Raw genomic sequence first — 22371 nt, forward strand, 5'->3', positions numbered from 1 at the left:
TGTGTTGGTCGTGAGCGGGTCTGATTATTACTGCAAATATCCCTTTTCTTTGGTGCGAGTCGAAGAAGGGAGCGGTATTCGGTATAATTATTAAAGAGCGGACGACTGTAGGAGGGGTTTGTTAGCCATCGCGAAAGGGGTTTGTTGTTTGAGGGTCCGACATCTGGTGAGACATTCTGGAGCATTGTCTGGTGAACACACAAAGGGGACCAGATCCATTCCAGATCTCCCTTTTCGCACCGGCCAACACACACACAAGCGTCCTCGAATGTCTGGTCCAGAAGGGCGGATTTGCCTCGCCTCCCAAGAAAAGAAGTGGCACGTACGTAAGGGATTAAGTCTTCTCTCTGTGGCAGGCCGTCGCGAAAGTCGTTAAAGAATGCACTTGTCTCTCGGTGTGTCGTGGATATTTTTGGATTTGAGGGTTGGGTGTTTTTTTTCGGTGTAGTTGTGATGGTACGTAGTGAGCGGGTTGGTTATTAACGATAGGACGGAAAACTGCTTAGTGAATGCAAGCGGTAATTCCAAGGGGGGGATAGTATTAGAGAGTGACTGGAAGGAGGGTGCTAATAGAGAGCGAGTGACAACAAACGGTCCTGCAACGTACAGCAAGGACAACGACGATTTGAACAAAGTTGTTGAAGAAGAAGGGGAGGGAAGGGAGGAGGAGAAGAAGTCGAGATGGAAGGGAACGAGAAAGGATATGTCCTGGTTGGAAAATGGAGAGACAGGGGTAGCGCCGAGGAGGAGCAGAAGAGAGGAGGAGGTCTGCGGTGTGGTGTGTGTGTGTGTGTGCCTGGTACCTGCGTTGGTGTGTGGACAATTGGTGCGCAGGCTTGCATTAGGACTGGGCAGCGGGTAAGTGGCTACTGCCCAGCGTGTGTGCCAGTGTGGGCGGCATTGGACGCCTGGGAGGAAGACGCGATGGAGCCATGCCGTTCCTGGCCAGGCATCCAAGGATCTATGCAGCAGAGACATAGCATAAGCGCACAGAAAAGGGCGGCATCATTCATCATGGCATGGGGCGGTTCGTGATCACAGATTGAATCCTTTCCTAGAGCCCCAGCCTATTGGCAAGGCGGCAGGGATCACGACCGAGCCAGACCGGGTTGAGAGAAGCTCCAGCCAGGCAGTACATAGGTACTTTGTTATCCATCGTACACGTCCTGCGTAAGGTACACAAAGTAAGGTACACATCTTACGGATAGAGAGGCTAGAAAACTCAGGGGAGCTGCTTACCGCCTTGAAAAGAAGCGAGAAAAAACTAAGCAGGACCATCCAGGACGAGAGTGAAAAAGAGGAGAAGATGGCAGCATCGGACGACAGCAAACGGTCCTCCCACCTTCCCTTCCATGGAATCCATAGTTCCATTGGCGCACTCCGTAGTGGATCTGGACCGGGCCAATTCTCCATTCTGGTAAGCACAGCCCATGGAGCAACTTGACTGATTTGGGAACATGGGAAGCAACGCCCCAAGATTGAGCCCATCTGACAGGCACGCACGATTCGTCAACGGTCTGCTGCAATTTCCGCCATTGGCCAATGGGACCGTTGTGTGCCTGAAAAGAGCGGGGCGGCGCCGGGAGCCGCCTTGAAACGGCGCCGATTATTGGGCGGCCGTTGGTCGTTTCCCAACTAAGCTCATCGAGCCCCTGCAGGGGCTCGTGGTCCGTGAGCTCGTGTGCAGCCAGGAACGAGTGGGTTGTTCTTGCTCTGCTCTTGCTCCTGTTCCTGAATTCTGCCGGATAACCCCCCCTGGCTCTTGCCTTCCTCCTCCGAACCTGGGCGGCTGTGACGACAAGCTGGGACTCCCCTTTTTCTGTGCAATCTGGACTCGCAAATCAGCACCCACTGCGGCCTTGTGCAAGTGGGTCCATTGGATAGAACACGCGGTTAGCGTCGTGGTGACATCCATTTCGAGAAGGAAGGTGCGTCCTTCGTCAGCAATACCCGGCCTTCCACTCTTCGAGGCAAGCCGCAAGCCGCAACACAAACAAATAATAACGACTTGGAGAATGACAATGCAACGCCCGTCGAGAACATGAACTCTGGGTGCTCTCGGATTCGCTCGACCAAACTATTGTTTCCCAAATCTCTTTTTCCTTTCTTCCCTCCCAACCAGTCCGCTTCCTCCTCTGCCGCCCTCCTCTCGATATCATCTCACGGAGCTATAACACACCGGCGCCTACGGATATTGTTCTCTCTCTCATCACAAGTCCACCGAGCAAAAAGCTGCCAGCTTGATCCCTCTTCTGCCCAGTCTAAATGTCTCCGGGTATCCGTACCGTCGTCGACTGACAAAGTTGTCCGTCCCAATCCGGTCTTGGCCTCTCCCGGGGCCCCACGAATGCAATCATTCAACATGTCAAATCAGGTTTGCTACTTGCTGACTCTCGCCCAATTCTAGAAAGACTTCATTAACTCATTCCGCCCTCTCCCACCTTTTTGGCGGCGGCAACCTCCCGATGCCAGAAATAGCGTCGGAGCTCCAGCAGCCACCTGGTCACTCCATGCCAGTGGGGCTCTCGACCCGCACCGTCATCTCTGGCAAAGCGAGAGCCTCGTGGCCCACGATGGCCCCGTTGCCCTACACACGAGATTACGAGCTCGTGTATGGACTCTTCCAGTCTTCCACGTCTACCACGGTGCCGCCGCCTGCGAGCCTCGTAACATCGTACATAATCCAGAATCAAAAATCCTGCCCGGCCCGTAGCGATCTAAGCATAGCCTTTTCGTCCGACTCCGCCTGCCGGCTCCTGTTGTCGCAGATCATCCCTTTCGGGACCGCCTACGAGATTTCCGGGAATTGCTGTTGCCCCTTGGAGACAAACGAGAGTTGTTCATCTCGTTTGTTATGAAGCACCGTTGCATTGTTCAATGCAGCGACCACCTCTTATCCCACAGCCCCTGCCCCTCCGGGCCCAATGCAACATTGACAGCTCGACACCGAACATACCGAGCATGTGGTCCGGGCCACATGTGGCGCTCCTTTGTGGCGTCAGTCCGCTCCGATTCAATGCGGCGCCACAGAGAGACGAACTACGCCTCTCGTCACTTGGTCACTTCCACAATCATCATCACTCGGCTTGATATCATGTTGACAAGTCGCCCAAGTGGGACATCCGACATCTGGCGGCTCCGTTTGCTGGTCATTGCTGCCGAGAAGGTCTTTGACTCGAGAACCAAACGCAATCAGGCGGCACCATCCAGAGGCACGATCCATTTCACTGCCCATAGTCCTAGACAAGGTCTACACATTTTGAATTGACACGTAGAAGAGTTTCGATGTGGCTCTTTTGCGGGAAACTTGGACTCCTTTCGATCACAGCCGCAGCTTGACGGGAGGCAAAACCATGGGCAGTTCCCAACCAGGCGTTGCTAAGACACCCCCTAGTGAGCACGATGAAGTGTCCTCGCAGGTGCGAATGCCTGTCGACGCCTTGGGTCTCCAAAAAATCAGTCAGATTTGCTCAACATGATAACGAAGCTTGCTAATACTCGCCCAGTACGGATGCCAACGCATGAGGCAGTTCGCCCTTGATGCTCTTGCGCTGAGGTTGCGGCCACGACCACATCTTGCCTACGGACACGATACATGTAACGACACCGAAGCAGTCTAACAGGCGGTCATCCTGCGCAAAAGGACGATTCGGGTCATGCATCGCCCATCTGTTTTGCTTTAGTCTACGGAAGCGATGTATACACCAGCACCGGAGCAGTCTGATGGGCGGCGAAGCAGACTAGAGCCTGTCCAAGTACCAAGGACAACCCGCGCATCCCAGCTTCGCCAGCAATGTCGGCCTCAACCTCGTGAGCTCCCCAGCAGCCGAATTTTCCAGGAGAGTTGCAAAGTACAGTAGGTGTCTGAAGATTGGGCACCAGGTGCTAGGCGAAGACTCAGTTGGCAGACATCTCCAGTACAGTAGTCTCGGGACACAAGACCTCGATTTGAGGATGCCCAGTGACGAGTGGCCATGTCTTGAACTGGATCTCAACAGGACCGACGAAACACACATTGGCAAGTCAGCGACAAAATCCCGATTCTGGCTTGGCCTTGTACGAATGCACCTAACCGTCGCCGTACTGCGAGAGCCCCGCGTTCACCACCGAGCTCCAGAGACGATGGTCGTCTTGTGCGCCAGACTAATCATAGCAGGAGGCGGTGTGGCACTGTTCATCATTACAAGTGTCACAACATCCAGTAGGGTTCTGGAAAGATATCGATCCTCTCGCAGTCCTTGGACATACCTACCCTGCCTGCCTGCGTACGAATCTCTGCCGGCCACATCGATATTACACAGCGGCGAGCGACTGCACGATCGGACTGCTTTTGCCCCAAATGTCTCAGCAAAAGGTCGCCGGCAGAGGCCTTCGTTGAGGAGCAAGCCCTGTTGGCCATCCTTGCGAAGAAGCAACTCTGAGGCGGTCAGCGACTGGGCCAACCACGCGATATACTTCTAGCCAATGGCTGTACTCCAAGTCATCCCGACATACAATCGATCGTGTCCGCAGAGATTCGGACTCCAAAAGCAAGGTCTCAATGGCAATGAGTGGTGTCGGAATCGTGTACCGGATCCAGAGGCCGGCACCTCTGCTAAGAACAAAACGACTTGGGATGCTCAGTTGCATTGCTGGCGGATGCCGAACAAGACCAATGCAACCGGAAGGCAACGACGCGCCTTATTGCCCAAGCAAGTTTGCCAAGTCGCAGACGAACCTCCAGGTAGGCTTTGCCGCTTCGCGATAGAAGTTCGATTATTGAAAGCGGGTAATGCTTGATTCTCGTACTTGCTTTTTCTTATCCTCTTCAGGCATATTTTTATTTTTGTAGGATGTCTTGTGGCGCTGGAACCCCGTGAAGATCACATGGACCGCTTCGTCCGTAGGACACCGAGAAGAAGCTTGGCTAGTGGCTACTGATTGAGCAAAAGGAAACCTTCAAGCTAGCCAACACGAGTCGTATAAAATGCTCTTTCGTCAGCAAAGCGAGAGGGTTCATGATTACGGAGCAGTCAGGGTACAACCGCACGAACTCCCATTCGGCCTTGCCCAACCACTTGCCCCGATCTACTAGAGCAAGTAGCCTTAATTCATTTGCGCCTTCATGCATTGCCACAAATATGCCAGATGGTCACCAAGCCGCCAGACTTTGATGTTGGGATGCGATAGCTCACAGCGCAGCCTGCAAATACTGGGCAGGCGATATTGAGGAATGTCGATCCCTGCCGTGACCTATTTCGCAGCGTGCCATCGTCCAATGAGACCCTGCCCAGGCCCGTCAAGGAGGAACGTGGACGGACCAGGCCGCCTGGAATGAAAAGCAGTCGTGACTGGCTCTTTCGAGTATGTAGAGTTGAAACACTGAAACAACGACAACCCCACCAGAGTGGACCAAGACTAATCCGGGGTCGACACACTCAAACTTCGGGCGGTCTTTTGGGGCATTTCCTCGGGAAGGGGGAGAAAGTCCCAGTCCCTTTGGAGTTTCATGAAACCCCGTCGGCTCGAACAGAGAGGGGGAGGCCACTTGACTCCGTACGCAGCAGCAATTCTTCATGGATTGCCCGCAGAGGCAGAGCGGTATGACACACCGGGGCACGTCGTGAGTACCAGCGTTGCACCCGTGGGATGTCGCAGAGTAACGCTCGGCAAGCCAGAAAGTACTTTGCGCAGTATTAATCTTTGGTGGAAAGGACGAGCGGTTGGCGGCCACGACACTGGGTGAAGAGGAGCTGCCTTACTCCGTACAAAACATGTTAATTCCAGCTGCGAGGGCTAATTCACAACCGAGACCATGGCTTTCTGCTCGGAGCCGGGCGCTGTCTTTGACATACATCTTCAAGGGGGCGAGGGGGATGCGCTCCAAATGTAGTGTGACGCTGCGTGAGGATTTCCTCGTTGGAGATGAACACAAAACAAGCGAAGGGCGAGCGGGAGCAACTTGGTGCGCGCGGGTGTCTAGAACAAGCCCTTGCCAAGTTGCCAGCCAGCCAGCCCGTCAACTCGGATGGCAATACATGGCGCCTGGAAGCAAAGTGCCTTTTACGGATACTCTTGGTTGCCATGCTGATGGGACCGATGTAGGTTTGACAGGGCGTGTTGGGACGGACGGAGAAGCTCAGGGACGAGATGGGCCAGACGGCCGGCCCCAGTTCGTAGTGTACCAAGCAGAAACGTTGATGGGCTCATTTGTTCAGCCGAGGGATGGCGGAACAAGGACGTGCCAGCGCGCCCACCAGCAACATTACAGCATTCCGGTATGCCTGTTCATCAGAATTGCGTTCCAAGAGCCATCAGGTCAACGGAGGAACGAAGTATGCCCATGATGTTCCCATGGACTAATGGCCCTTTTCTTTCTTTCTTGTTCTCATTCTCTATTTTCCGCATCATCGCCACCTGGTAGTACGAAGTACACCCATCGCCTGCTGTCCCGCACGCCCCCTTGCTTGACTTTTTTTTTTTTTTGGAGTGACAAAAGCAAGGCTCACTTACACTTGGCAAACAAGTACAAGAATGTTTTGTTTCTTGCCTCTGACTAAAGACGTTGAATGTTTAGCGACGACTTGCGGGACTAACGGCACCGTCCTGGTGGATTCATCATGTATTGAAAACACGAACCACGGTTTGAACTGTTTCTTCAGCTCGCACTTGACATCCATGTCCCTCGCAACGTCTGCCAATCAGCGCGTTCTCGTTGGAAGAACGACATAGAGACGAGGAAGCCTTTGCTCCCTGCAAAGTCTGTTCAACCGAGGTACATGACGAGGGGGACGATATTCCTTCCTCTGATCCAGAATCAAAATCGGACTGTTCGAGTAAGGTGAGGCGTCAAGGCAAAAGGAAGGAAGGAAGGAAAGGTAAGGAAGGCAGCTTGCCTTGTTGCAGAATCCAATCGCCCAACTTGGAAGGCGAGCGCTGCATTTCCTCCCGAGGTAGCTTAAAAATACCTTCGGTGCCTTCCAACTTACTTAACGAGGCGACACAGGACGGGGCTGCAGGCGACATCGCACAAGAGTCTGTTTCGCTCTTTCCCTTCCTTTCTACATAGTTCGGACAATCGTACACATTTCAATACTTCTCGACGGTTGGACACTCGAAGAAACGCACGTTGAAGAAACGAAGCGCCGTTTTTTTTTCGTGTGTGCTCACTGCTTAATCTTTCTGTGGCCTGTTTCGCTTCCTCGAATCTCAGAGACTTGGCTGTCGTCTCTGCCCCAGAATCCCTGAAGATCATACACGGAACTCGGCCGGAACATAGTCGCAAGCACATTTCCGGCGCATATCGCCGCCCCCTGATCCTAATCGCCCACGCCCCCCTGAAGTCCTGTCTGGACACTTTGGACAAGAAATCAAACGCGAGACGGCGCAGTGACAGCAAGACGGCATTGGACGCTCGACCAGGGAAAATCCGGGGTTGTGGCAGTTTGGAGGCGACCTGTCAATCTTCAAGCCACGGTTTGCCTGGGTTGCCATTACTATTTCCAGCATCATCGGCCTCTTCAGCCACCAGTGAGGCAGGCAACAATAAGTTTGCTCCCGCCGCTCACGAGACGAGAAAACAAAACATTCAAGCCGCGGCTGGCCGCTCGTCATCGAACAGACTTCTCTTACACGGCGACCCACCCGGCTGCTGCAGACTTGTGGTCCCCTTCCCACCCCCTGGTCCAGGCTTGTTCTCCTCGCTACGCCGGACGAATACCTTGACCCTGGTTTTGGTCCTCCACAAGTGGTGCTGCTGCTCAGTGCCGTTGCCGTCCTGCTGAGAAATTGACACCTCTCGTTCACTGCCGCGTACGGAGTATTCTGCACGACGACGACGACAGTGGAGAGGCGAGTAAAGCGATATTGTCGGGTTCGTGTTGCCTGGGCGGGCTATCGATTACATCACCAGCGGATTACACCCAAGAGACGATACTACGCAAACCGCGGGCTGCAAGCAATCAATCACACGCGCAGTGTTGTCTCTCAACAGCAGCTGTCCCCTTGTTCGTATTATCTCGCCTGCATTGATCATCGCGCCATCCGTCCCGGACCCCCATCAACATCAGCCCAGCTCCAGCTCCAGCTACAGCTCGCCGGTACAGCGGAGGTCTTCGAGAAGTTTTGACAAAAGCAGAGCGTCCGTTTGCTTGGCCTGGAAGCGAGCCATCTACTGACTTCTCCACTGGAGAGAGATCTGCCTGCCACGCAATATAACCCACTGTCCGAACCAGCCTGCCCAGCTTTGTCGGCATCGAATCCCAGTTGCATCTCATTCTTTCGTGGGAGTTGTGCCCCCTCCACCCGCCCACGAAATGCCCCCGAACAAACAGACCCCCGCCAGACGCTAAAAAGGACGGCAGACCCCCTTCTTCCCCCCCGGCAGACGGGGCTTTTTTGTTCTTGACTCGTCTCGTCCTAGCGTATGCCCGTCCGTGTGTGTCTCCCTCGATTGGACTCGCCGCCTGTTGTTCAGCCCAGATTCCTGCAGAGGTCGAGACTCAAGACTTTGGACCCAGCTCTTGGACGGCCAATGGTACGGATACGGCGTCCTCACCTCGAAGAACGAAGAAGCTCGCCGCCAGCCTGTCCTGTCTGATCTCGGGGCAGCACCCATCCGTCGAGAGTAGATTAAGACTGAGATCTCGCCGATCACTGGCGATTCAAGGGTATCAAGTACCTTACTTCTCCGCGACGTTGACCATAATCTACGAATGTTCGTACGAAGCCAGACAACAGAGTATCCGTACTTGCTCCGCTTCGTGTCTTGAATGACCTGCAGCTCCCTAGCTCTGCTCGTACGTACGGACACGCTACGGATACAGCTACGGGTCGGTCAAGCCAGTGTCTCCCGCCTTGGTCCCGTCAGTCTCTCGCAGTCTCGCTCCCTTGCCTGCTCCGCAGTGGCCTACACTCCCGGCTCCGCGCGCTGCATCTGCATTCTCGCATCGACAAGCCAAATTGCACGCCCGGCGCCTTCAGCTAGGCTACTTGAGAACTTCCGGACCAGATAAGCGTGGGCAAACCACGACGGCATCAGATACACGTTCCTAAGTATCCGAGTGACCAGCGTCTACGTACGGATACCGCCAGCGGATGATTTGTGCAAACAAAACGGTCCCGGCCTGGACAGACCTTCTCTCTTGGCTGTGATTCAGGCAATCGACCTGCTGTCTTTTCGCAGCTTGTTTGTCCTAAAGTGCAGCACCTGTATCAGCAGAAGCAGCACAACCACATCCACGATCCACTCGCTCTCGGTACACGTAGTCTGCGAGAACCTTTGACCATTCAACGACGGCCACTTTGTGCTTGTCTACTTTGCGGCTTGCCCTACCTTGGCCAAGCCAGAGGTAACGTCAAGTACCTCGCCTTGGGTTTGGTACCATTGCAACATCAACGACTCTCCCTGTCGTTCCTGTGGCCAGCCGTCGGAGACCAATCGCAAACCGCCATTCCAGTCTAAAGGATCCAAAGAGAAGGCCCCCAGAGGCTTGCCGCACCCATTCACCATTTTCTCTGACTCTATTTTATCATCTTGGGAACCACCACGCCTTCTTCTTTTCAGTCCGCATCGTCCACCCGTTTTCAAAAAAATTGTTCTATTGTCTTTTCAACGTCCGTCATCTTTTGCCTATAGCCCGACTTCGCTCTGGCAGAGTTGAGCCCCAAGAACATATCTCTCGGGGCACGCAGCGTCGACTCTCTAGTAATTAGACACACTCTCGCACACTACAAACACGCACACACAAGCAAACGCACACACCAACCGAGGCACCTACGGATAGAAGCTAGGAGCGACAAGGACAAGAATAAGAAGCACACACGCGACAGACTGCATACACCATTCGTCCCGACTTGTATCGACGTTTCGAACCCCGGGGACTTTGTACATTGCTTCCCGCCACGCACTTGGTACCTGTTGGCCCGTTTTCTCTCGACCAGACACGTTGCGCTCAACCGCTCCTCTGAGAGCCCGTTGCTGCACCCAGGACGATCAACCAGTCACTCGCTCACCTCTGTCATTCATTGTACGGACCACCGTCTCCGCAAAATTCATAGGTTGATTGGACGTCAAGTCCTGTTTGCCTCCACTGTCGATACCTCTCTGCGCCCAGTTCAGCCCGTAATTTGTCAACAGTCAAGCCGTGTGAGGGTACCTGTTATTTCTCTCCCGCCAAGGTGCCCCGGTACTTCAGCCCTCTGAACGCACGCATAAACCGTCCATTCAAGACGTCTGCAAACGAACATTTAGCTTTTTTGTCAAGCCGCACATCGCATCATTTGGAGACGAACGCTCTTCGCTCGCCCACATACGCACAATCCCAAAAAGAACGCATTGCCCCCCTTTGGTACTCTGCTCTGTGACCTGTCGTCACCACCTGTCCAAACTTTCAATATCTGTACCTTGGTGGAGAGGAGCAGAGAAGCAGGTAGCCAACAAAACCAGGCCAACCGCGAGTACTTGCGGATACTCACCAACGGCTAGAGTAAGAAGAGAATAGAGGAGGAAGGCAACGAGAAGGCAAGAAACAGCAAGGCAGCAACCGGGAATTTGTAGCCCCCTCACACACACTTTCGACTTTCGACTCCTCGCAAGACAGGAGCACAAGATTTGGTAAGTTCGGCGCAAAGTCTCGTCTCTCGTCTCTGGGTTGGTTCCAATAACAGGGCCAAACTATCATTGCCCCTCCCCCCCTTGTCTGCCTATTCTGATCTTTCCCATCTCATTCTCCCGTCCTTTCGCCTCCCTCCTTTCCCGCCTTCATTGCTTGTCTCTACTTTACCTCGCACTCTACTCATACCGTCACCAAGCTATACAGAGTTGAGCACCTTGGCATCCCCCTTCCGAAGCAAGCAAGCAAGCCAGAAAAAACAAAGAGGTACGATAATTCCCGGCAAGAATGTGTGTGTCGTTTTCCATCCGTACCCGGCCTCACATCCCCATCCCTCGCATGACTGACCCCTTCCCGTCTGCCATCCATCAATCAATCCTTCCCGTCGGTGTCTGTCTACCTATCTTACCTTGTTTCTTACTGCATTTGCGGCTTTGCCTCCCCGAAGTTGTGTCGTCGGGTCCCCTCCCCCCCTTCTTCCCACGGCTCCATCGTTCAACTCCCAGGGCCCCCATCTTCAGTCCCGGTCCTAGGCTCAGTTCCCAGTCCCAGTCCCAGTCCCAGTCCCAATGCACCCCCGGTCGCATCCCTGACCCTCGACTCCTCAAGACTGAGGAGCAGAAAGAAAGAGAGAGAAAGAGGGAATAGAGGACCACTTTGGTGCAGTTGGGCCACACCCAAGACAAAAAAGCTCCATGTCAGCTCCCCTTCAAACTCCCCCTCTCACCACCCTCCTGTCCTCCCGCCCCGTCTCCGTTCTCCTCAGTGGATGCCTCCCTCCGTCTAGTCCATCTGCAAGTCGCAGCTACTGCAGCTCCCACACGAGTCTCCAGTCTTCAAGTCTCCCGGTCCCAAGGCCAGGCTTTAGGTCAAGTCTAGGTCCCAGCTGGTAGCCCACGACTTTCCCAAAGTTCCAGGGTGCACTCGTCCTCGATATTGGATTGCGCAAAAAAAATCTCCTACAAAGTTATTAGCTGCCCGCTCCCGTCTTGTCCATCGCCCCAGCCGACCGCGTGCGCTCCATCAAACAATCAACCTAATCAGCCTTACCAGCGACGCTTGACCTGTCGGGTGTTTTCTGTTCTCTGTCTACTTTATTATCACTGTACATTTTTTCTGTCTTCCACATCATCAAAAGAGCCTCCGGTCGCTTCTATACATACATACCTTGGCAGAGTTACCTCACTCTCCGTACATTATCCGTACTCCTCCCTCTCTCTCTCTTCGTCATCTCTCGCCCTCATCTCTCGCCCGTCCTCACATTCCTCCATCCCTCCCATCCCGCTATTGCTCTCCCACATACCTTTGCCTCCCCGGAGAGCCCACTCGCTTTGTTTCTTTCTACATAATCCAAGTACGCACACCTGCACCCTTATCCCTCACCTTATTCCTCCTCGCTCGCCTCCCTCCCTCACGACCAAAGCGGGCAAACCCTCTTCTCAACAATCAACCCTGTGCTTCGCGCTAGAATTTCTGCCCCCCAGTCTGCCTGGTTTTGCTGACGCCCACCGTTCTCCCTTCGTTTTTTAGTCCGCGCGCCATAGACGATTCCTGGAGAAAGTTCCTGTCGCAAGAAAAAGTTTACACCTACATCGTATATAATTCACGAGCGGAAAACCCAAAACCTCCCACAAGCAGCTGCGCCCTCGACGTGTGTGTGCAGCCAGCCAGCCACATAGACGAACCTCTGCGTCCTCGCTTCTCGCCAGCCACCACAGCACCTCTGTGTGACGGACAGACAGACCCCAAGAGCAGCATCAAGCAGCAAGCAAGGTGCATCCGATCTCACCATCGCAGCCGCGAACCTTCCCCCATTCACCGCACCAGAAAAGGTCAACCTCCGGAAACCCTCGTTCCTCCTCTCTCTCCGCATCCCCCGGACACTCGACCGCATCTTCTGCGACCGTCTCTCCTGCGCAGAGACCGACCATAAACATGACCACCACCGTAAGTCGCTGCCCCGTTTACTCCACGTGAGGTCCGATGGGGGTGAGCCCCGGGTCGCGAAGATGCGAGCGCGCGGCCGTGTGTGTCAAGACTGCGCTTCCCTAGCGGCCTCATGGCCTCTTGGCTCGAGTCGCCAATTCGGCGCTCGGAACTTCGCCTAGACCTAGCAAACAGCTCAAAAAAAGCTTGCCTCGCGCCTTACTTTCTGTTTTGCCATTCCTTCTACCCTTCACCGATGGCTGCTACTTTGCTAACCTGCCACGTTGTCCAGGCCCGGCCAGTAGGTCGGTACGGAAGCTTCCCCATGGCAAACGGCCAGAATGAGAAGCCTGCCGCCGGCGTCGCCCCCGGCTTCACAGGCTCCAACTTGTACTCGCAAAACATCTGGAACACAACGTACACAGGAGGCGCAGGAAAGAGAGACCCCAGAGGTACGGTCAACCGGGACGATGATTGATTGATGGACCGGACGCTGACTTTGTATGACGTACCAGGCCCGGAAGACAGCTTCGCTGGACAGCCATCAGGGTCCGGTGCCCTTGCTGCGAACTCGGAGGCGGACACGTGGACCCAGAATCCCTGGAACCAGGACACCCAGACTCGATCAGCATCAGGCAGCACCTCGCCGAACCGCACACGCGACAGCATCCACAACAGCAACTCCTTCTTCGACAACAACGCCGTCGGGCAGGGACGCAACCTCATCAATGGACGGCCGAAATCATACCTGGAGGATGACAAGGAGAACACAGGCTTTGGGCCCAGCTACGGCAGCGCCTTTGACGGTTCGTATGCAAGGCAGGAGAAGCGAGGTTCCAAAGACAATGCCTATCTGAATCTCGGTGTGGTGGGTGCTCCCTCGAGAGACAGCAGCATTCCTCCCTCGCGCCAGTCGGACGACTCGCACCATTCGCCCCCTGCCTTCCGAGACAACTTTGTGGGCTATGGTCACACTCCCAGCAACTCGATTGCCTCGAGCCGTCCCGCCATCCCCGGTCACTCATCCTCCTTCCCCACGCAGACTACCAACAATAGGGCCTTTATGGCCAACGGCAGACAGATGGACGACACGGACCTGGCTCCTCAGTTCAAGAAGTCCCTCACGCTCGACGAGGCCCAGAGCATTGCCGCCGGTGCGCAGAACTTCCAGTTCAACCCCGTGTCTCAGCCCTGGAGGGGCGACATGAACGCCGCCATCACTGGCGAAATGTACGCCGACGCCATGGCGGCTCAGTACAAGCGCGGTCCCACCGACCGCATCGCCGGTGCCTCTGGTCAGTACCGGGTTGTCACTAGCCCCAAGACATATGCGCCTCAAGCGTCTGACCTGTGGACCCAACGGCCGTCGTCCCGTGACCTGAGAATGGTCCCGGATGGCGACCGCCGAACTCCCGTTCCGGCCTTCATCCAGGCGCAGGCTCCCGCATTCTACCCTGGACCCTACTACACTCCCAACTTTGCGGGCCAGTACCCTCCGCAAATGTTCGACCCTTACGGGCGTCCATCGCTTCCTCTGCCGAGCTACGGCCTGCACATGGCGCCGTACTCGATGCCGGGCGTGATGCCCATCCGGCCTAGCAAGGACCAGGACCCTGGCAAGGGCGTTCGCAGCTTGCTCCTGGAGGAATTCAGGTCCAGCTCCAAGTCGAACAAGCGATACGAGCTGAAGGACATTTACAGCCACATTGTCGAGTTCAGCGGCGACCAGCACGGATCGCGCTTCATCCAACAGAAGCTCGAAACTGCCAACAGCGATGAGAAGGACCAGGTGTTCCGCGAGATTGAGCCCAACGCCATCCAGCTGATGAAGGATGTCTTTGGCAACTACGTTATCCAAAAGTTCTTTGAGCACGGCAACCAAGTCCAGAAGAAGGTTTTGGCGTCACAGATGAAGGGCAAGGTTGTCGACCTGTCCATGCAGATGTACGCCTGCCGCGTTGTCCAAAAGGTGTGTACACTTTCCCATAGCAAACGGGAACGAAGCTAACAATCATAGGCCCTGGAGCACGTTCTTGTCGAGCAGCAGGCCGAGCTGGTCAAGGAGCTGGAGCCCGAGATCCTCAAGGTCGTCAAGGACCAGAACGGCAACCACGTCGTGCAGAAGATCATCGAGCTGGTTCCTCGCCAGTACATTGACTTCGTCATGGACGCATTCCGCGGCCAAGTCAGCCAGCTGGCGGCTCACATGTACGCCTGCCGGGTCATTCAGCGCATGTTGGAGTACGGCACAGAGCAGGACAAGGAGACCATCTTGGCTGAGCTGCACAACTCGACGCAGGTTCTCATCACCGACCAGTACGGCAACTATGTCGTGCAGCACATTATCGAGCACGGCATGCCCGAGGACCGATCGAGAATCATCCAGCTTGTCATTGCACAGCTGGTCACCCTGTCCAAGCACAAGTTTGCGTCCAACGTTGTTGAGAAGTGCATCCAGTACGGTAACGCGGAAGAGCGCAAGGGCATTCGGGAGCAAATCATTTCCCAGGCGAGCGATGGTACAAGCTCGCTCCAGTTGATGATGAAGGACCAATATGGCAACTATGTCATCCAGAAGCTGCTGAACCAGCTTGAAGGCGCCGAACGCGAAGCCTTTGTGGAGGAGATGCGACCCCAGTTCCAAACCCTTCGCAAGACCAGCACCAGCCGCCAGCTCGCCGCCATTGACAGGCTCATTTATGCGACGACGCAGACGACGCCGTCCAAGTCGGGGGGGTCCCAGGCCGACACCAACTCGGCCGCGCCAACCCCGGTCCTGACGATGGAGCCCAACAGCCCTCAGAGCAGCAGCCCGCCCAGCACCAGCGCTAGTGCCGTTGGCGAAGTTGCCGAGGACGACAACAAGTCCAGCGCGCCTGGAGGTGTCAGCCTCAAGGTGCAAGTGGAGGAGGCCTGATAACAGTACTACACGACTATTTTGCGATGACGGCGTCTACGGTTGCTTCGGACATGCATCACGACACCAAACGGACTTTGACGATCCCGGCCCACGTGCCAGACTTGTTTGAAAGAGAAAGAAAAAAAAGACGACGAACACTACCTAATTTTGTTTACACATAGCTGATCTGAATATGCAACCCCAAAAAAAATCCCCCACATACATGGCTGGAATACGGTCACAACGGTAGAAAAATTGCTTGGACAAATATTCGGGGAAAGGCGAGGGTTCCCAAAACGAACATGATTCTCTGTTGCTTTTTTTTTATGCAAAGTTTTGTGGACTTTTATTTGCAAAGTAATGAGTCTGAGGTCTCTGGAGAGCTATCGGAAGGGTTTATCACAGGAACAATGGCTGAGCGATACGAACACGGAAAGCGGCCGGTTGAAATTTGAGGTTCCCAATCGGGGGTTTTGTCGGGTTTCACCAAGGGGGCATCAGGGCCGGTCATTTTGGGGCGCAGATGATATTTTTCGAGTCTTCTTGTATTTTATTGAATTATTCGTGTCTAAGCGATACCAGTCTTAGTCTGACGGATTAGACCTGTCAATAGACGTGAGAGTATGGGAGTTTCAGATGATCTGGCTTTGTGGGTGTGAGTGTGAGATGAGAATAAAGGGGGTCATTCAAGGGATCGATGGTTTGCTGTGTACAACATTCAGACAGATCATTTTGGACCTCGACGCTCACCTCGGTGTAAGTGCTCTCGGTAGATTTTCCGTGGTTTCGGAAACGGACCCGACAGCGAGGTCGGCATCGGGATTACTTTGGATAAGCGGCAGGGATCCACCCAATGACATCAGGGGAAAACAGCTCCAGACCGGTATTAAACGTCGGGTTCCTGAGCTTAGCCTTCCGACACGCTGGACCCCGTGCCCCCCACGTGTGCATCGTTGGAAATTAACCTGGACGGGTGTATCCGCTGCCATTTTACTTTCCCATTTCCATCACCCCCCAAATTTCCCAAGTCTTTTTTCTCCCTACACGACCACAAACACCACCACCACCACACATACGCACACGATGCAGCCTGCACGATTAACGTTTCTCTATCCGCACCTATTCCGGACGATACGCCTCAGCGAGACAACGACGACGAGCCGCGCGGCGTCGAAGTCATGTCGGAGACGGGGACCCGCCGAGGTTCGGAGACGAGGGTACGCCGCGTTTGCGCCTACGCCTGGGGCGCAGCAGTCGGGTTTCGCGCCGAGACACGGAAAGGGGGTCGAGCCTGTACCTACGACGGCGGCGACGACAGCACCGGTGCCGGCGGGTGATGGGAAGGAGGCGAGTCCCGGACAGGCTGCGGTCGGTGCGTCCAAGGGGGCGAGCGATGACGGTGTGAATCCCAAGACGGCGGCAGCTTCGGCGGCAGCGACGGCATCGATTACGGCGGACAACAGCGCGGCCAACGCGACAGCTACATCTGGAGAGCAGCAGCAACAGCAACAACCCGAAGAGGCGGAGGAAGCAAAAGCCGCAAAGCAAGAAGCCCGCGACCAAGCGAAAAAGAGCGGTCCCCTCGAAGCGATCCTGCACATGGGACCCCCCGAAGAAGTCGCCAAACAACACCCGCACATGGCCCCGCCCCCCTACGTGCACCATTTCGACAGCTACTCGCTCGTAAAAGACCTCGAGGGCGGCGGGTACAGCAAAGACCAGGCCATCACGTTGATGAAGGCGATCCGCGCGATCCTCGCCCAAAACCTGGATGTGGCGCAAGAGAGTCTGGTGAGCAAGAGCGACGTCGAGAACGAGACGTATCTGTTCCGGGCGGCGTGCTCGGAGCTGAGCACGGAGGTCAAGAATAACCAGAAGCTGGCGGACGAGGAGATGCGGCAGAAGAGGACGCTGTTGCAGCACGAGGTTGATATTTTGACGCAGAGTCTGAATCAGGAGCTGTTGACGCTGAATGATAATGTGAGGGGTATGTTTAATGATCGCAAGATGGCGGTGAGGGAGGAGCAGAAGGCTGGTGATAGTGTGGTGAGTACCCTTTCCCTCCTTTTCCCTGATGAAGCTTGAAAGACTTGGAGACTGACATTCGTCGGCCAGATCCAACAAATCAACTACAAAATCAGTCTTCACCTAAGCAGCGACGCCAAATCGGAGATTGAGGGCCTGCGGTGGATCCTGATCCGGCGGTCGGTGATTGGGATCCTGTTCATGGCGGTATTGACGCTGGGGACGCTGCGGTACGGGACGTATGTGAGCCATTCGAAGCAGGCCGAGGCCGAGAGGATGAAGAAGCAGGCCGAGATGATTAAGATGGCGGACGGGAAGAGGGATCATAGCTCTGCGCCTGATGCGGCGGAGATCTTGGCAGCGAATTGAGGCGCTGAGGAGTGCGTGAGTGAACGGGACGGGGGATGTGCCCGGGGGGGGGGGGTTATCAGTTGTGTGGGATGATGACCGACGAGTGAGGCGCAGAGTGAGGAGCGAGGAGGTGAGGAGGGAAGCTTGGGCGAGTGTAGCAGGTGTGATACCCAATAGACGCGTTCTACTCAGGCATCTAACCAGCCATTGCTGTCGCTACTTTACTGATCTTACGACCTTGTCATCGGCGTTCACGTGAATCTTTCCGATAGTGATGATCGCAATGGACTGTGTGAAATTCCCTTTAGTAGGTTCGCATACTTAGATGTCTGCACCGTCCGACGGAAAATTGAGCGAGGTGGCGGAACGGTCAGCTACGGCGAGAACCAGTGGCTGCAGGCTGCACGCTGCAAGGCAGTGCGGAGGAACCGGAATCTCAAAAGACATGGTCTGAAAGTTATTGCAATCTTGCATGGCAGGAGATCCGGAATTCGGGATGTGTGGCTGGTGGAATAAGAGGCAGCCATTCACAATGTCATGCGTTCTTGTGATGGTGCTACAACAAATGCAGCGATGCAACAAATGCACTGCTGCAAAAAGTGATGGTGCCACTAAGGGATTTAGCCATACCATTTCGCGACCAATCCCCTGGTTTTCCAGGTTCTTAGGCCGAGAAGGATGTCAAATGAGACGACGTCTGTACTCCGTACATGTTCGCACATCCAACAAGTCTTACTGGTTGCGATGGGTGAGACATGATAGAAGAGTCCAACAGTCCTCACTTGAAATAGGCCTATAAGACTATCGAGTGCTGATGACAGTCTTCAAAACGGGCTCTTTTCCAGAGAAGTAGTAGCATAGCAGGCTTCGTCAACTTTGTCTTCCAATCCTAAATCAATAACCCTGTTGACGCATTTCGTGCCCACGCAGTGGAACCAGATCGCCAGCATCACGATGCCTACCGCTAGTATTGAAGCTTTTTCCAGGCTCTGTTGCACAGAGCCCAAGTGCAAACGCACATTTTCTACTCAATTCAACCTCAATAGACATGTTCAGTCTAAACACGGTCCGACGTTTCAGATGCCTTGTGGTAAGGACCTACCGAACCATACATCGAACACTCGACGTCACCAAAAGTCTTGTCAGAAATGTTGCGCTGTCTTGTGCCAGCCCTCGGCGGCCCTGGACGAACAACACGATACAACACCCACAAGTTCCACTTTAGATGCCCCTACGACCACCGATCCCTCCTTCGGCGACTATTTGGGGGACTTCAACAACATGGACTTTCTCATGAACGACTACACTCTTGAAAACTTTTAAGCAGAATCTAAACAGCAGGTTCTTCAAAAGTTGAAAGATCACGAGAATGTCTTGATATACGTAGTCGGAGTGGCGTTCGGCACCGGGCTTACCCACGACATGGAGTCTTAGCGATGGTTACTCTCTCAGCTTGGGAATTTTGAATGGGCGTCTTTTAGGCACTGGAGCCCCGGGAGAGAGCTGGCAATTTCTTGAGTAACGACCTCGCGCAAGCAGACTTGAGCATAGTCTGGCTCTCTATTACAATACACTACTTGATTACCCATCAGGCCGAATTATCGCTACCCAGGCCAGAATGGCGGAAGTCTTATACTTCAAGATTTCCGTATTAATTGGATTGCGTGCAGTAGAAAACGCAGACTGACACATACACGGAGAGTCGAGGAAATCATGAACAATGTGACTTGTCCTGGCCAAAGGCTCGTGTAAGTGAGGTGGGGGCGGGGTCTCGGTGAAGCTCGATCGGGTTTCGGTCAACGTTCGGATGGAGTACCCATTCCGCCGTACCCATCTTTGTTGACAACGGAAGAGTTTGAAGAAGAATTGAAGGGAACGCCACCATGTCTCCGCCCATACTCTTCATAATGGGTGCTTTTTCTTGTCCGGCGACGAGTTTCGGGGTTTATCAACATGCTTAAACTCTGAAAATACATACATGTAAGTCTTGATGTAAGTGATTCATCTGTTGGGGAGTAGGCCAGGCGATGGGCGGAGGGTCATTGGCAACATATAAAGACTTAGCAATTTGCTTCCTTTTGAGATGGCGGGCCGGAAGAGGAATTATATTTCGGCGCCTGATTCGGCGTGGGAAAGGGGGAGGAGACGGCGGGGGCCGGGGCGGAGGCGGGATGAGGGAAGTAGAATAGGGGAGGAGACGGAGACGAGACGGAGAAGAGAGGACAGTGGGAGGCACTCAGGAGGAGCGAGCAGCCAGCGAAGCGCAAGTGAGGAGCTAGAGGATGAGGCTGTCTGATGTGACTAGTGTGATATCCCATAGATTGACATGTTTGAAAATTACGTAGACACAAGCAGGTCTTATGTCCCCTAGCTGATCATTGCGACATGGTCCTTTTAAGCCAACACTGTACAATTCTTCGAATATCATATGGAAGCAACATCGAAGAGTCCAGGCTAAGACGCCTGCCAGTTAATGGCCGGCGACCTAGCTCGCCTCTATGAGCGTATTGGGTGTGGCCAGGCGTGTTGGCATGGGGCTTCGTTCTGCCTTACGTGAAGAGCGGTTCCTGCTTGATCCAACCTTGGCATATACGCGCCTCTTCAGAGGATGGGACGTAGAGGAGATTTTGTCCACGCTCCGTCTGCGTCAAGCATATTGAATGGGAGGCGGATGCTGTGCCAGACCGTGTCATAGGCTGAAAAAGGGGAGCGAGACTTTGGATCTCCCACATGTGGTGCCAAGATGGAGGCAGTGCAAAGAAGTACACCTTATTGGACGTTAGGAAGGTCCGTAGGGGGGGTTCAGCCGATGTACCCTGTACTGGGTGCATAGCTACTCCGTTTGCGGCTTAGACTACATGGGAATCGTGCAGAGTACTCGTCTGTAGTCTCCCCAGCATTAAGCGGAACTTTGCTTTAGGAGCTGTGGATGCCAAGCTCGTCAATACTTGTCGCTACTTTTCCAGACGGGCATGCTGCAACGGTGCGTCAGGACGACGGGATGGTAAACCTGATGACCTAGAGGCTCGCAATCCTCATTCACTTACAAGATGCTGAGTACATGTATAAATGATGGCCATGTCATTAGTTTTGCCCTGTCGAGAAGAATAGACATGCAATACTCAGCCTTCAACTTTGCAACCTTGTCTCTCATCTTTCACGTGCAGTCAATCCGCAAGGGGAAACGTTGACCTCAGTCACCATGCCTGTCCCGGGGTGTGCAGTACCCTCAAAGTTTCGTTGCGAGAAGCCCGGCTGCGAACTCACCACTTTCACCACTCGATCCAATCTCAATAGGCACAACCACTCCAAGCACGGCACTGCTATTCGCATGTCCTGCGGTAAAACCTTTCCAAATCATAAGTCGAACATCAAGCGCCACCAGAAGTCGTGTGCAAAATCCTGCACGGCTATGGATCAGCCTTCAAGTCCCGCCGCGCAAACCAGCTTTGGGTCACCTACGAGCGCGACCACCGGTGCCTCGGAGACCAGGGACTTCGATTTCACCCTCGAATTCCACCCAGGAGAGTTCAGCGATATGAAGTTTCTCACGGATGACTATACTTTCGAAATCCTTCAGCCTGAACAGCGCCCTTAGCAAGACCGACTTGTTGGCTCGTGTGCCGCCAGAACAAGCGTCAACACGGAGCTCCCAACATCGAGGAGCAATCGCGTCAACGTTCTCTTTTGGCGAGGAACGGCGTGCAATTGATTTACGAGCGTCTTATCCCCGGGACAGAGCTGGCAATCCCAAGTTTCAATACGTAGCAAAGCTTGTTCGTACGCTAGTCGCCCTTGATAATACACAAATTACGTCCCTGCAACTTGCTAAAAGTTTAAGAAATAAAAAGGCTTGGTTCTTCTTGATGTGCCCGTGAGTGAACCCCACCGGGGAGGGGGGGGGGATGGACTTTAAATGACCGGAGGTGATTCCGAAGGAGTGCCTACCTTAGCAGGGTAAGATTGTCGGTGCGCTCGCACGGAGATAGAGATCCCTGCCATACCCCAATGCCGTTGGCCCCGGCCTCCGTTGCGTACCAAGTAAGGCCCAGGCGCGTGTAAGTGAGGTGGCAATGAGATGTAACTGAATGAACTCTCACTTCGTTATAAGCCTCTGATAGAAATTCATCAGTCAGGCTTCAACGAAGAAATTGGTAAAAAAGAGCTGGCACCTTATCTGAGACTTTTCTAATGTTTTGTAGCGACGATGATTGCGCTGCCCAATGGCTCAGCTGACTTTACACTGGGTGCGCTTCGACGAAGGCACTGGTGTTTGCGAGAGTAGTGGGCGACACGGTGTTATTAACAGCGAGATACGGAGTAGGGTGTTCTACATCGCATACGTCGTGAGTAATCTGGAGGCATTTGAGCAGTACACTGATTTTATTCGGTGCCAGCGCTCTGGGCATTGACCACCAGCAACTATGAAATTCATGCTAAATCTCATAGAAGACAACGTCGCAGGTAGCTATTAGTCGGAGGACGCTTTGAGACGCTGCGCCGTTGGATATATTGAGACCTATGTATGGTGGGGTCAGGCCGTCAGCACTGAGCTTACCGACGGCACGGATCCTTGCG

The 22371-nt window shown here is 54.2% G+C and overlaps 2 protein-coding genes across 2 annotated transcripts; both read left to right on the forward strand.

Moving 5' to 3' along the window:
* Window positions 1-12999: 12999 nt before the first annotated feature.
* Window positions 13000-15435, forward strand: BDZ83DRAFT_588899 (armadillo-type protein; the record flags this gene model as incomplete). The annotated part of the gene is made up of 2 exons (XM_060506187.1): window positions 13000-14487; window positions 14536-15435. 2 exons carry the CDS (start codon window positions 13000-13002, stop codon window positions 15433-15435), a joined length of 2388 nt encoding a protein of 795 aa, XP_060359920.1.
* A 1065-nt stretch (window positions 15436-16500) lies between these two features.
* BDZ83DRAFT_756610 (uncharacterized protein) lies at window positions 16501-17811 on the forward strand (the record flags this gene model as incomplete). Its single annotated transcript, XM_060514772.1, has 2 exons — window positions 16501-17463; window positions 17533-17811. The coding sequence occupies 2 exons, from the start codon at window positions 16501-16503 to the stop codon at window positions 17809-17811; spliced, it is 1242 nt and encodes a 413-aa protein (XP_060359921.1).
* Between the last annotated feature and the right edge of the window lie 4560 nt (window positions 17812-22371).

The sequence above is a fragment of the Colletotrichum acutatum genome (assembly GCF_030867785.1).
Source record: "Colletotrichum acutatum strain CBS 112980 chromosome Unknown BDZ83scaffold_132, whole genome shotgun sequence".
In the NCBI taxonomy this organism is placed as follows: domain Eukaryota; kingdom Fungi; phylum Ascomycota; class Sordariomycetes; order Glomerellales; family Glomerellaceae; genus Colletotrichum; species Colletotrichum acutatum.